The sequence below is a fragment of the Pelecanus crispus genome, chromosome 11 (assembly GCF_030463565.1).
Source record: "Pelecanus crispus isolate bPelCri1 chromosome 11, bPelCri1.pri, whole genome shotgun sequence".
NCBI lineage: Eukaryota > Metazoa > Chordata > Aves > Pelecaniformes > Pelecanidae > Pelecanus > Pelecanus crispus.
Window position 1 is genome coordinate 18,890,650 of NC_134653.1, and position 15,537 is coordinate 18,906,186.

At 49.8% G+C, this 15,537-nt stretch overlaps 1 protein-coding gene across 5 annotated transcripts in view; it reads left to right on the forward strand.

Moving 5' to 3' along the window:
- CAPN15 (calpain 15) overlaps window positions 1-15,537 on the forward strand; it is a 59,325-nt gene that overhangs the window by 13,563 nt on the left and 30,225 nt on the right. For 3 of the 5 annotated variants that reach the window (XM_075718159.1, XM_075718160.1, XM_075718161.1), the window contains one exon: window positions 3,012-3,331. The exons of the other annotated variants lie outside the window; for them this stretch is intronic. In XM_075718159.1, coding sequence (XP_075574274.1) covers window positions 3,156-3,331 — 176 coding nt within the window. In that variant the 5' untranslated portion in view covers window positions 3,012-3,155. The remainder of the gene's footprint in view (window positions 1-3,011; window positions 3,332-15,537) is intronic. 5 annotated transcript variants of the gene reach the window in all.

The window sequence follows — 15,537 nt, forward strand, 5'->3', positions numbered from 1 at the left end:
TTTTATTTTGGAAGCAATATTTTGGGAGCAGTTAAACAGCGTCAGTTGAAACCTGGTAATTATTGCAGCTGCAAGGGGCAAAAAACCAAAATCCAAACTCAGCATCTTGCTAAGGTGCTTAACTGTAATTTCCATGAGTGAGATCCACCCTTCTCAAGACACTTCAATCTGTTCACATTGTTATATCCTCTCCTGATTAGATAGGTGGAAGCAGTGCTTTATTAATTAGGAGGAAAATCCTGCTCCCTGCTGCCAAGCCAAAGGAGCTCTTGGCAGTTTGCTCCCCTTCCACAGCTGAAGCCTTCCCTGTTCAGCATGGGCAATGTGCCTGCAGGGCATCTCCTGGGCATCTCCTTGCCCGGTGGGAGAAGTTCCTCAAAAATAAGGCTGAGTGCTTCCACAGAGGCTTTCTTCTTTAATTGACCCCTTCCTTTGCTAGAGTGTAGTTTTCATTCTCACCTTTACTTCTTGCAGGCTCTTCATTTGCTTAGTGTTGGCCAAAGGCATCTTCTGGCTCAGTATGGTGAGCGCATACATGCTTTATATTGAGCTGTAATGCTGCCACTCTGCCTGTTTTCAAGCAGGTTCACCCTCTCCCCTCCTTGGGCCAACGTTCCCCCCTAAATATTGTTCATTGGCTGCTCTCACCTGGCATGAGGGGTGACCTGAAGAAAAGGATTTACTGCTTTGCCCGGAGAAATCCGATTTCACGCAGCACTTGCAGCCAAGCAGCCCACTTAGACCAGACAGTCTTGGAGATCAGTACGACTTAGCTAGGTTATCCTCCACCTATTTATAGATCCCTTCCTCTCCCCAGCTCCACCCACCATGGGGTTTTACCACACTGCTTTAAAGCAGGTCTCCCAGCCTCTCCTCTCCCTGCAGAGCGTTTGCGTTGAGCTGCCTGCTCAGACTCCCTGGTGCGGACCTGGCGGAGGAGGACGGGCCAAGACACAAGCAACACGTTGGGAGCCAGCAGTAATGCAGGCAGCAGGCATGTCTCTCCCCTGTTGTGGTGAGCTAAAACTGATGTTTCCGTGTGTAGGAGGAGGAAGCAAAGGGTTCTGCTTTTCCAGCTTGAGAGTGAGCTGAGGAAGTGGTCTCGAACCAGCCTGTGGAATTGCTTTATTTGGCAGTTTAGCTCTGCTCGAGAGGGGAAAAAGGCTATTAACTGACTGAGCATCCTGCCTTCTGTTTCGCTCAGCCTGTGGTGAACTGTATGGGGCTGTGTTTCTACCCATCTTGCCTTTATTTATTTACTTCATTGTAGTAGAAACCAAGTCTTGAGGTGAGACAGAGGTTGTTCTTCTAGCAGGGCTCTTAGTTGCATCCCCCATGCCTTTGCTGCCGCTCTGCAGCGCAGCTGCTGGAGCACGTACAGCGCTCGCTATGGGGGAGCTGTCGAGGGCTGTGGCAGAAAAGCCAGAGATGCCGTAGGTATGGGACAACTGATGTCTCCAGTTAGACTTGAGCTGATGACACTTGGAAATACTCTTCTCCTCACATCACATGGCTTTCATTTAGCCAGAAAATCGGATTTGTTACAAATTAACTGCTTGAATAGCAGGAAATGAGAGCAGAAGTGCCATGGATCCATTTTGGCTGCATCTGCAAAAATCAGTGAAATCTTGCTGTTGGGCAGGTAGCAGGAAGCAAAGTGTGGAGATGTGTTGGCTGATGCACTGCAGTTAGGCAGACCAATTAAAATGAGGAAATCCAGGTAGGGAAAATTGTGTTATTGGGCTTTTTTTCAGTTTTATTTTGTTAGTCCAGGCTTTGCAGGTTGCAGAGAAGAGACCACAACAGAGCAGTTAACATTCTTCGGCTAATGGCCTAATGCCGGCACATTCCGGTATTAAGCTCGTAGCAAAACTGCACCTGCTCCTTGAGCTGCAGCATTCGAGAGTCTGTTATCTATCTAGGCCTTTCTTGGTCCCTTAGAACAATCCTGGGATTGAAAAACTGTATTTTAGGAGTCTTTGTTTCAGCCTATTTACTGCACAAAGTAGTTTCTTCGCAAAGGTCCTTCCTGCAGTTCATTCATCTCTATAAATCCTGGTGGGTAATTGAATAAGCTCAGCTGTGCTAATTTTTTTTTCTTCCTCATTTCTTCTTTTTTGCTCTGTTAAATGTTCCCTTGATCCGTTCCTCCTGACATGCATCCAGATTGCCATGACTTTTTCCTTTAAGGAGAGACGTGTATGTTTAAACTTCTTTGTATACTAAAGGACACGAAATGTTTCTGTGGTTTAAACTGTGAGGATGCTCAAACAATAAATTCTAAAAAGTAGGAAAGAGAGAGGGAGAAAAGGAAGAACAGTCAAAACCCCAAACCTGGGTAGGGGGATGCTCAGTATCAGCTAAAAATTGGCATGAGCTGAAAGAAAGTATTTCATTGCACTGTGTGAAATAGTCACAGAAGACATACTTGTGCAGATACCCAGTCTGTCTGTTTTCAGCCTTACTGTGGTATTAGTGGGGAAGAGGAAAAGAGGGATATTTTATTTTACATACAAGAAAAATAAAATCTCCTTACCGCATACAAGCCATCGAGTCATACGCCTGATAGCTGAGCTGGTGTGCCACTCAGAGGCTGGAGCTTTCAGAATAACTTTTTGTGCATGTGATTCCCAAGGGCTGCTGGTTTGGGCTCTGAGACTTGCTTGCCCCCTTTTCTGCTGCTTCACCATGGTGGCAAGGGCTTTCTGCTGGGCTCTGGTGTGCTTTCCTCCACTAGTCAGGCTGCTTCCCTGTGCCTGGTAACTCCTGGTGCTTAAGTGGGGAGAGCCTCTTCTAGAGCCCCCGTACACCCCACCTCCGGGCAGTAAAAGCTGGATTCAGTGAAATGGCCCTTCCCATCCCAGTAAGTGCTGGGATGGGGATCCTGGTCAGAGCATGCATTAATAGGCTTCTAAAAATGGAGGGTTGTTGCTCAAATCATACCTTATCTTTCTCTCTTTTTCTTTCCTTTTTTTCCCCTTTCTCTTTTGTTTTTTTTAACTCTTGATCAGAACCGACCTTCCTTTCTCCAGTGTGTTGGGATCTTTACAGCAGCCCATGCCGCAGCGCCTCGCCTATTCTACCCGAACTGCCCGTGCCACTGGCTTGGACCTAACCTAGGATAAATCTCAGCGTGGCCTGGGTAGGGGGGAATCATGGGGAGCTCTGCCTCATCGCTGGCCGCAGAGACGGAGTCGGACCATGGCTTCACTAGCACACCTTACCCGGGGCACCCAGCTGTGAGCTGGTATAGGAGTAGTCACAGTGGCCCTGTTTGGGAAAGTGCCCTTATAACACGGCAGCATCAGCATTTACACCACCGGGTGCGAAGGTAAGGAGGAGGGGAAGGAGCCTGCTTACCTGCTTACCTCTCAGCTTGAATCCAGGGCAGTGCATTTGGGAGATAAGTTACTTTGCATCCTATTGGGTTGTCGGGTCCTTTCATTCAGAGGCTCAGTTCAATTCCTCATGAAAGCTAGAGCCAAATTTCCACCGATTTGAGTGATGCCAAGCCATGTCCTTTATACAGGGCTGCTGATGTCTCCTGCAGAGTAGACTGCAGGACTCATCCCAGCTCTTCCTCACTCACCTAAATTGTGAAGGTGGCTGCCTGGGAATGGGATCTCAGTTCCTTTAATGGGTTTGCCATGTTCTTGTGGCTTCTCTTCTTTCTGACCTCCCAACTACACTGTAGGTGTCACAAATGGAGGATTGTAACTCCAGGTTGGGTGGCAGTAAGTAGCAAGAGTTTCTGAACTCAGAAGAGCAAAAGAAGTGGTTTTCATGCAAAAGCAGTGAAACGCTTTGAATGCCAGATCCAGGGGAACAAAACACACCAAAGCAGAATTATTCTGAAAAAGAGCTCAGTGTTTCCAACCCTCAATTTCTATCCCTCCTTGATGAAATCAGCACCTCAAATGTGTCTCTGAGTCATTGCCTCTGCCCCTTCCCCATCAGCCACTTGCAGTGGGAATTTTTCTTCGTGTTGGAGGGTTGGTGTCCTGCATGCAGTCTCTGACAGGTTGAGAGGTATGTCAAAAGCATCTAAAAATCCTCTGCCCGGGGGCTTGGCTACAGAGGCTGCCGTGTTTTGTGCTAATAATATTTGAGCCTTTGCCTAATGCCTGCTTTGTGTAGATTCCAGTCTGGTTGGGTGTTTGTACTTGCTTCAGTCTGTTTGGAGCCACTGGTCTTTTAGGAATAGCTGCTTGCTTCTGAGTGTCCCCGAGCTGTTGTTGCTTTCCACTGGAGGCATTTGCTGTGATGGTCATGCCGTATCTGTCATGTAGTCCTTGTTTTCTTGCTTTTCTGCTGTTGCGAGTTCTGGAATCTGCTTCACGGTGTCTGGTGCATGACTCCGTGAGACTCTGAGGCAAGCGATGTTACGCTTTGCTCCTTTGTAGCCCTGTCTTGGGTTTCCTTGAGCTGGTAACAGTGTGAAACCAATTAGCTGTTGTCTTTGCTCTCAGTCATGGGCTTGAGTTCATAGCAATGCCCAAGAGGCCTTTAAAAAGGCCATTTTGTGCAGTTCCCAACATCTATTGCTGTGTGCACCAATCTTTGTGGCTGGCCCACAGTTCTGGTTGGCGGTCTGTGCTGTGTAGGTTTGTCCCCTCTAGTTTAGAGGGATCCTGTGGAACAGAGCTGGGTCTTTCCTGCAGGATTATTCCTTCCAGACTGCTGCTCTTTACCCTGTTGCCTTGAAGAGTTGGGGAAGGTGTCAGCAGCTCACAGATGAATACCATGGTTTGCCCATGCACAGCCAGCACTGAGATTTAGGAGCTTCCAGTGCAAAGCTGGCACCAGACACTGAAAAGGTTGTGTCTCTGCAGCCTCATGTATGCCAGCTGAGACTGCTTGTGATTTGAAGTCTGGAGCTTGGAGGAGCTTGAGAAACTTAAGTGAAATCTGGACACACGGAAATAAATTTCCTGAACAACCAGCCTTCGTGGTGGAACGGATGTTGGGGCAAGAACAGGAACTGCCGGTCTCAGTGCAGATAAAGCCAGTGTCCTGTTAGGACAGGAGTGTTTTTTCTGGTAATTATGTATTTCCCCTGCTAAAGGGAGAAGAGAACTCATCCTGGTTAAGTGCCGCATGGGTCCTGGAGACAGGAAAATCACTGGCCATGATTCACTGAGCAGTGAATTACGTGGGAAGAACCTGCTTTAGGCAGTGATTATGGAAGTGGGTTCAAAAGACCTGCTGAGATCAGCCAGGCTGTCAGGCATCAAAGTACCTGCGGTTCCCATGGCGAGACGGGTTAAACAACAGGGCGAAGAAACAGCAGTTTCCAGAGAGGAACAGATAAATATATTCCTTTAAAAAAATTAAGTAAGTCAATAGAACAAGTCAGGGTAGGTAGCCCTGCCTCTGAATGTCCTCGTCCCTGGAGTTCTGTAGCGCAGGAAGGAAGTGGAGTACTGGGGAGTCAGTTTGAGGCTAGACAGTAGTTCTGGGATAGACTTTGCTTTTCCTGCTGATTTCCTGTCTCTGCCTGCGGCTGCCTTCAGAGCTGGTAATGCTTAAGCTACTCTAGAGCGGCACAGAGCCAAGCCAGCTCTGGTCTGTCTCAGGGATGAACACAGACCTTCCTTGGCAGGAAAACAGGGACACAAGTACTTCACAAGTGACTTTGGTCTGTACTTGGTGGGGAAATAGGGGAGACTTCCCTCACGGTGGTGTGGGAACAAGGGAAGAAATCAGTGCTGTTTGGGTTTCAAGATTTTAGAAGCTGGGAGGAGGCTGCATTGTCTCCTGTTGCCTGGGTGAGGCTGGTGGTCTGGAGTTCCCTGTCTGCTGAAGACGTGGACATGAGGGAGAAGAAAAAGGGCCTTAATAATAGAAGCAGTAGACTTGTGACATCCAGATTTGAGTCCCTGATCTCTTCTGGACCAGGCCACACAGTCTCTTTCTATGTGTCAGTGTCCCACCTTTTAAACAGGAGTATGTCCCTGCCTTCCCCAGCATACCAGGAGGACATAGCTACTTAAAGACTAGAGGTACCGAGTGTTATATGCATGTTAGTTAGAGGGGTCTTATTGCTGAAATCTCTGCTTAGGGCACAGATGTTGTTTTTAAATACATCCTTGGTAGCTGTGTGCAGCCAGACAAATTCTGGCTTATTTACAAGTCCCCTTGGGCTCCTCCTTGCTTAAAGGTGTTTGGCCTGGGCCACTGTTGGATGAGAGTGTTCAGCTGAGCCTGCAGACCCATCACAGCCAAGCTTCCTGAGATGCCAAACACTTCATGAAGCTGAGAGCAGCAAGGTGCAGTGCCACAAGTCTGGGTGCTGGTGGCTGGACATAGCTTCATTGCTGCTGCTGCAATTGAATGGTTTGGGAGCCGTGGACTCGTCGTGGCTTCTGCTGCTGCTGCTGGAAGTGGCGGTGGCAGCTCTTTGGTGTGCATCCTTCCACATCTCTAAGCTGTTAGGAGGGAATTAGGGCACTGAACTGTCTCCCAGATGTGATTTAAGGGAGTGTTTCTGTTCACCTAGCCTTCATTCCCTAGCATTCATAAAGAGGGACAACAGGGTCCTGTCCTGGTCAAATTCTTGATGGGACCCAGAGATGAATGGGATCTTGGTGGGACCATCAGAGAAATGGGGCTCTTCCCTGCTGAACTTGCTGGATTGCTGTGTTGCTGTGGCCCGTTCAGTGAGGTCTCTGCCAGAGCTGGGTACATGTTAGCACCAGGCTGGTGGGCTGGGAGAATGCCTGGGTTGCAGAGCGCTTTGGATGTCTTGTGAAGGGTTCATAGCACTGAGAATTGCTTGAGTTTGCTCCGCTCAGTGGAGGCTTTTTGGGGAAAGTGTTGCAAGATCTGTGTGGCTGAATCTAAGTGTCTCTGCCCACCACTCAGTTTGGCTGAAGCTCTCTGAGCTCCTTCCTTTTACAGAGAATATGCATTTTTCTGGGGTTTCCTGCAGTGTTCTACAAAGTCTTTGTATTTTTCTTTAAAAGCCTCTTCAGGATAAAATAACTCTGGGCCTCAATGGCTGTGGAGGGAGGAACAGACTCTCTTAATTTTTTTTTTAAATGCTAAAAATAGATAAATCCCTCTGCTTTTAGAGGGAAGCGAGGACACCTGCTTTTGTGGTTGGCAGCTGGTGGGAGGGCACTTGCTGTACCTCCCCCCGCTCCTCAGAAGCACCACTTAATTCTGGAGAGAAACACAGAGTGAGGCATCCGTGACCTTGGTGCTTGTGAACCCCATGGCTTAAACGTGCAAAAAGAAGCAAGTCAAAACTGCTGCATAGCATCACACAGTCCTGTCTCGGGGCCTTTGAGCCATCTTGAGGTTGGTGGAGATGTTAATAAGGGGACGTTGGCATATTGATGAGTGGCAGGGAGCCATATGGAGTGGGGATGTGGTTGTGTGCAGCTCCTTCTCTCCCTCCTGTGTTGTGGCACTTCACCTCCAAGTGCGGCATAAGCAGAACTGGTATCTAGAGGACTTGTTTCTTGTTGGGGAAAGCAAGGCCCAGAGGAGAAGTGAGATGTCTGGGAAGAAAAGCTAGTGGGCAGGTGACTCTGCCAGTTTCCCTGCTTCTGTTTTCTGTCACCAGACCTCGGGTCAGTCATCAGCCTCAAGAGGTCTGACAGCCTTGGTGTGCCAGTGTCCATGCTATTTGGGGTACAGTTACCCCAAAAGAGCTGGGGTTGGGGCTGTGGGTTGGGGCAGGCACAGTTCCTTGGTTTTTATCAGCAACGTGCTTGGTTTTGGGTATGCTCAGAGAGGAGATTTTGCACCTTGCAAGAATCACAGACTGGTTGAGGTTGGAAGGGACCTCTGGGATCCTGCTGGTCCAACTCCCCTCCCAAGCCTCCATGTGAAGAACAGAGAACGTGTGGCTGTGAAAAAGCTGGGGATAGCCAAAATCTGCTCTGACTCTATATCCACAGAGGAGGGATGAGGAGGGAAAAAAAGAGACCAATCTTCCAAACCACAAGGGTACTAACATCAGCTCTGATATTCAGGACATGCCTGTTCATCACACCAGGGTGGAGCCCATGTTCCCCATGTGCTGCAGTGAGGTGAATGTGTTCCTGTGTGGGTTGTGCTCCCTCTGGAAGTTGTTATGGCATCGAAGTTCAGCTGCGATTTGGTAGAGCAGGTTGTCGTGGATACCTGCTTGATGGGAACATTGAGCTTGTAACTGTTTGCTTGCCAGTTCTCACCAAAGCACACGGCAGCTGGAATAATGTCTTGCTCAAGAAAGTGTGCACTACCAAGGAGTTGGCAGCGGGTATGCTGTTTCATCCGCCTGAGGCTTTCAGTCCTGCCCATCCGCTTTTCATGCTGGCAACTCCAGCAGTCCGCTCACTCATAAAGCCTCTTAGTTGTTTAAATTGAGGCTATTTATAGCTCTGGAGCCGTGAAGAACTGGGAGGATGGCATAGAGTAGCAGAGAGCGAAGTTCTCAATAGGTACCCAAACAAACTCTCCCTTTCCTCCCCGTTTCCCCCCCAAGCTCCCCATCTCCATTTCCCACAAGTACAGGTAACAGAGCTATCCTGCCTGCTTACCCTCTCCAAAGAGAGGGCAAAATCCAGGGCAGGGAGTCAATCAGAGCTTGTGTGCTTGTCTTACCCAGCAGGGTTGGCTAAAACCTGAACAGAAATGCCTGAACCCCTTGCCTGGAGTGTTGCAGCATGGAGAGCACAGTGGACCTGTCTCTTTGATAGTGCCAACCATAAGAAAGGAGAGCAGCACCTTTACCTGGTTTCGGGTGCTCCTGACACCATGGTAGCTGAGCACCCTTGCTCCCAGGGATGTAGATTCCAGTCCTTCTACAAGTGCAGGCATTGGGTAATTTTGCTGTGGTGCTCTCAGGATGCCATGCTGCATGAAGGGGATTAGCATCCAACTTTAGCTGTGCCTAGGTCCATGGTCCTCTACTTTTCATCTCTTTTGGGAAGAAATCCTGGAGATGTGATTTTGCTATGAAGGAAGCTGGCCTCTTGTACTCTGTGCTGCAGCAATGTGTGGTAGGAGGGCCTGGTAGAGCCCTTTGGTGCTCTATTTGGAGCAGACATGTTTCCAGATGCAGGTATGTTGAAGGTGGGGTGGAAAAAGGTTTGGCAGGTGGTGAATTTTTTCGTTTGTGTTTTATTTTTTTAAGAGCAGACAATAGTAAGGAACCAGAGCAGGGATTTTTCCAGACAAACCCTTCTGCGTTGCTCCCTTGACTTTTTTTGGCTGTAGAGGCAGGAGCTTGATCTAGTGTTTCATGGCAAATCATATGCACCACTGAGAGGTGTCATGCATGTAGCCTGGAGCTGTGAAGTGGTCTCAGCTCTCCAGAAGAAGCTGATGGATGGATGTGATGACAGTAGGAAGCTCAGGAGCCTGGCTGAGCTGCTGCAAAGAAGGAGAAAATGTAGGAAAGTGTGTGCGTGTGGGTTATTTGTTTTTGCCCCAGGGTCACGTGAAAGAGCTAGGCTGGGAACCACAAGCCCATCTACCTAACATTGTGCAGTATCTGTCCTGGAGGGAGAGGTGCCTTCATTAACCTCATGCTCCTGCTGTCAGGGGCTTCTGAGAGGGGGGGTGAGGGCAAGAACAGCCTCCTGCTTTCTGCCCGTGGTGTCGAGCAGGGACCTCCCTTCCCCTCTGAGCTGTTCAGTGCTGCCAAGTGGCCAGCTGTTTCCTGGGCTCGTTCCGGAGCTCATTGCTTTCCTCCAAAATTAGCAGGTACTGGTTGCTGCAAAAGGCACATGCTGGATTTCTCTGACCGGTAACTTAATCCAGTTTGACATTGGTAGCTCTGGGCTCAGGTATCCAACTAAGTTGACTCAGAAACGGAGAGGGGAGGACATGCAGAGCTGCAGTCTCCCCTTCCCTGCCTCCACCCCCTGCTGTAAGTGCCTGGCCTCGAGCTGGCAGTGGCACTGAAAGGCTGCGTTGATCCCATCTCTGCTGGAGGCTGGTGCTCGTGCATGGAGGGGACGGAGGGGAGTGTGTACTGAACGAACCCTCTGCAGGCCTTTGTTCCCTCAGATGAAACAGCCCCCCCAGTGCGGGGCTACCGCAAACAGAAGGGCAGTTGTTCAAGGGACACAGAGACGAAAGATAAGCTGTGGTTGAATGCTGTTTGCATTTGGCAAGCTGGGGCTGCATTTGTCTGTCCTGCCCAGGGATCCACAACCCTCCCAGGTAGCTGTGCCTTATCAGCCACTCTCCTCAACAAACTGCCCTGGGCTTTTATTTGAATTGGGTACCTGCCCATGCTTCTTGCCCTGCTGTGCCTGCCAGCCTTCCCACTCTGCCTGGTGCTGGCAAGGCACCAGTATTGCAGCCGGCAGCCCGTGCCAACCGGTGCATCTCACAGCATCCGTGCCCACAAGCATCACTGAATCCCTGCAAGGGGTAGGTGCTGAAGGTCACTGTGAGGAGGTATGAAGAACTGATCTGAAGAGAAAGAAGCTGCTCCTGTGTTACAGATGGCATTTATGAGGCTGCAGCAGGACATTCAAACCAGAAGGAAACTTGAAATGAAGTGTGAATGCAGCCTGCAGCCCTTCTGGATGGCGGTGGGACAATCAGCAGGAGAGTCAGGGCAGTGCATGGGGTGAGGATGAGAGTTTGGGCTGCAGGTGCTTAAAGGCTGCCAAGTCGGCAGCTTGCTGGGAGCTGGAGGGGTCTCGCCTGCCCTTGCCCAGAGCAGTACAGAGCTCAGCTTTGTCTCCAGACACATGGGTTCAAGCCCTGCTGCTCCCAGCGCTCAGAGTGGTCACATGCTGGGGCTTGTAGTTACATAGAGCTGGGCTTCTGCATTTGGAGTGTGGCAGATTCACTAGAGCAAAAGGAGGTGTTGGGAGGCTGGCTCTTTCCAGCCCCTCCAGTGGGGTGAAAGGGACAGGGTGTCCATACACCCCAACCTTCTGTAGCTTTCCCCACCTGTGGAGTAGGGAGAAGGTGGACACAAGCAGGATTTTTCATCTTCCTGAAAACCTGATTTTAACTTGCATACCTTGGAAAAGTGAAACTGTAGATAAATAGGTAGATATGTGTGTGTCTGTCTGTATGTATGTATGTATCTGTATTTTTCGTCCTGATTCCTTGGGACACCTTTTATTCAGAGCCCTGGCATTGGCTGGCACGTGCCCCATGCAGCACTTGGACTTCTCATCAGACCTGTGCCACCAACTGTAGCAAAAGGGGTCCTCTTTAACCTTCCCTGCTGAGGAGCTTAGGCTTCTCCTGCTGCCTTACCCCACAGCTGTTGTGTCTATCTGGGGGGGGGGGGACAGATGTGGAAACACTTGGTGCTTCTGAAATGTGGAGAAGACTTTTTTTCAGGAGCTGCAGGGTTGCAGCCCGTGGCACAGAACGGACTGATCATTGATGCTGCTGCTGTCTTGCCAAGCAGCCTCCGTGGCACATGCAGTGACGCGCATTGGGCACATCATTGCTTTACACACCCCCTAGAGAATCTCCTAGCAAAGCTTGGCACAATGGCCTATTTTCCTTGGGTTGTCTTTTCCATGTCTTCTGGGCATGCTGGTGTGGGCACTGCAGCTCCTGGCTCTCTCAGAGCGTGTGTTGGAGGGACTGCTGTTGGTGGCAATGTGATGGCGAAGGCACTGCGGCTGACAAGGCCCATCTGTCTTGTGCAGCATTGAGCCTGCTGCAGACAGGGCACGCACGCTCTTTCTCTCCTCTCTGTCCTGTGTCCGTGGGATGGCAGTGATGTGCTTCACATTGTCCTTGAGGAGCATGTGTGCTGAGGATACCCAAGAGCTGTTTGTGAATATGGGTGTGACTTGAAGAGGTTCAGGAGCTTTAAACGAAAGTGGGAGCTGCCCTCCTTGGTAGGAAGCGCTGTGTCCTGCTGAGCTGTTAGAGGAGCCCCAGCATGGCCTCTGCTGGATTGCTGCGATGGCAGGATGCTTCTCTGTGGCATGTGGACATGTGAGGGTTAATTGCACATGCTCAAGCCAGGAACATCCTCTAGATTCCAGCTGTCAAAGCACTAACTTCAGCATGTGTCATATTTATGAGGCAGTAAACAGTACTACAGTCTGAATTACTGAGTCCAGAGGCCTCCAGGGTACGGTATAACTTGTAGGGGCTTCCCTGGTAATTACTGCCTGCCTGACTGCTCAAGGAGTTGGCCAGATATGTTGCTGGCTCAGTTAAGGTGGCAGTAGCTCTAGAGCATGGGGCAGGAACAGAAGGAGCAGGTTGGGGTGCTGGGTGGTTGTGTGGCTCAGCCTGCCCCAGCACAGCATTGTTCTGCTCTGCTCCTGGCCCTTCCAGCTCCACATAACCCACCCAATCCTCCTCACTGTCTCCGAGAAGCCAAAGAAACCAAACAGCCACCATTTTCAAAGTGCACAGCAATGCCAAACTGAATCTGAGGCCAAGTGTGGGTTCCTGTGTTGAACCTTTGTTTGATGGGGTGGTGGGAGCATGGTGGGCTTCTCATGTGGTGCAATGCTCTTGTGTCCTGCTGGAGCTCCTTGGTTTGCCAATGGTATCCTAGTGGGTGATCTCCTGTGGCGTAGCAACTGCCCTGGGTGGCCTCGAGGCGCTGTTGACTGCCACATTTCACTTGGTGCCAGTGGGGCAGGAAGGTGCAGGGGAGGGTTTTAGGCTGGTGGGGATCACAGCATGCTGAAGGAGCCCATCTTGCTGTCTGCACTGGATGCTGTGCCACAGAGGGCACAGGTCTGGGTCTGGTCTGCACATCCAGGGATATTTTATATGTGCACGCTGGTACTGAAGATTGGCCCAGGACTGTCCTAGAAGCCATCAGTGCAAGGAAATGAAAATGGCAAGTAGGCTGTGCAAGAGGAAGCATTCTCAGCCAAACCACAATACGATCAGCATGATCTCACTGAGCTTCTTGGAAACTGTTGATAACTGTCCCCTCTAAAGTTCAGATACATGAGAAATAGAAGTAAGTGACCTTTATAGGTCAGCTGCAGATGCGCACACAGACCCATTGTTGTTGGTGGCGCTCAGCCTGTGCACAGGATCCCTTCTTCTCCCATCTCCCTTGCAAGAAGGAATGGGACTCAAGCATTGGAACAGGCTGCACGGAGAGGTGGTGGAGTCACCATCCCTGGAGTTGTTCAAAAAACGTGTAGACGTGGCACTTTGGGACATGGTTTAGTAGGCATGGTGGTGTTGGGTTGATGGTTGGACTGATGATCTTAGAGATCCTTTCCAACCTTAATGATACTATTCTAATTTTACTTTCATTAAAAAATAATCCAAAAGCCACCAAGCCAGGAAACATGAATAATTCATTATTACTCTACCCTTAATTGGTTTAGTGGTGGCCTTGGTAGTGTTAGGTTAGTGGTTGGATTTGATGATCTTAAAGGTCTTTTCCAACCTAAAAAATTCTGTAAGTTCTATAAGACTGAGTTGCTGGCTGGAGCACCATGAGAAGGTACTTCAGCAGCAGGGCTTGAGAGCTCACCGATGCCTGTACGGTCAGTGTTGGATTGATATTTTGGCCTCTCATTAAATTGTCCTGTAGTGATCTCTGTAATAAAGTGTGAGTCCTTAAGGCTGGCCTGGCTCTGTCTGTAAAGAGCAGGGATGCTGAGGTGGTGAAAGGCCAAAGTCTCCTTGGATGTAAGACTTCTGAATTTCCTCCGTGGTTTCAGCAGTATGGGACAGAGCAGCTGGCTCAGGGCAGGATGAGTTTCCCTGATGTCAAGAGGAAGCTGTTCTGTTAAAGTTCACTAAAGAGGTTTTGCTTTTGATTTTTCTGAAAGTTACATGTCAGCATCCAGTCCTGCAGAGCAGAGCCAGGATCCCTTGAGAGCTGCAAGGCGCTCTGACCTTTCCTTGGCTTCCCCTCAGAGGAGGGGTCAGTGGGGGTTGCGGTGGGGGAATTGTGTGGCTTTTTATACATGCAAGGATATTGATCTATGACTTCAGCCTTTTTCCTGCAGATCTAGTGTGCAGAGCTGGCAAGCTCCTGGAAGTGCAGAGGGTAATTTAGCTCGCCTCTGACCTCAGCAGGTAGGAATGGTGTTTAACCAGTGCTGGAATGAGAAGGTAGAAGGCAGGGAGTGACATTTGGGATGAGGGTGTCCCTTCTCCTGTCCTCTGGAACCTTGGAGGCTGCAGTTTGGAAGTCCTGGGAGCAGCTGCCAGCCTGCAGGTGCCCTGGACCTTTTGTGCCATTCTCTGCCTGCTGTGTTTACTGAGCCTGACGCTTCAGCTGCTGTGGAGATGGACGTATTTCTATTAACCGTAACCCGTGTGTGCCCCCCTGTGAAGTGAGTCCAGGTATTATCATTGCAGAAACTGAAGGCTGGAGCACAGCAGCTGGAAATGCAGGGTGATTTATTCAATGGAGGTGCGAGAGATGGGAGCAGACAGCTTTGGAGCTGTGTTGTTGCTCCCAATCCATTTCCCCTCCCTCCCCTTTCTTTTATTCTCTTTTTCTCTTCCCCAGCACTCTTCCAATTTTATTTTAACAGCACTACAAATTGCAGCATAAATCTTAGCTGAGCAGCAATTGGGTTGGTGACCACTGGTAAATCTCCTCTTCAGCCTCCCCACATGAGAGGGAAGTTGCACTGGGAGTAAAGGGCTATGGGTGAGTCCTGAGTGTGCCTGGTTTACAGTCCCATCAGGTTTCCCTGGCTCATAGCATCTTTAGCCTTTAGTCCCACATCTCTCTAGTCTATGGAAACAGGAAAATTCTTCTCCCACCCAAGCCTCCAGTACTAACACCTGGTGTCTTGGAAAGTGGTGTGAAACAGTCTCAAACATGGCATAGAAGGGATGCTAGCGTAAGTTGCAAATGCTGTTGTTCAGGTGTGTGACATCTAAAGTTGTTCCCTGTTCTTAAAGATAATAGAAGGTGGCCTTCATCTGGAGAAAGGGATGCAGGTGCTTTTGTTTTCTGATGCAGAATGCATGTATCCTCTGCAGGCTGTGCTGGGAAGAATGGCAGAAAATAGCCCTGTGCGGTGTGTGAAGGGCAAAGTCTTTGTCATTTGGTTCACACATGGGACCTATCTGCGCAGTCCCACACCAGGAGCCGTTTGTCCTGGCAAACATGTTTCCCAGCTGCCTGTACTGTCTCCTTGGATGTGTGCTCCGCCTGTGTTTGTAGCCCCCTTCCCACCATGCTTGAGCCTGACCACCCTGCATTGAGGCCAGGTATTACAAGAGCAGAATAAGAGTACAGACCATGCCTTCATCTTAGCCTCTTCTTGGCTGGCTCTGAGGCTTCAAAGGCATTTTCCATGAGGGGGTCTTAAAACATTGGGCAAGTGTTGAAAGATGAAAGGATAGGTCGCCTGATGTCAACAAGACTTGCTTTTTGTATGATGTACCGGTGAGGAAACCAAGGTGCAAAGGGGAAAGGCATCTGCTGCAGAAGTGTGTTAGAAAATGGTGAGATTCTGGGGTTTGCAGTAGCTGGGATTTTTGCAGAGGAGAAGCACAGGGCCAGCAGTCCTGCAGTGTCTAGGGACTGCAGGGCTCTGAGTCCAGTTGGCCACCTTGCCCCTGCCTTGCTTTGTTCTCCAGGGAGTACAGAGTCTTTTGAGGTAG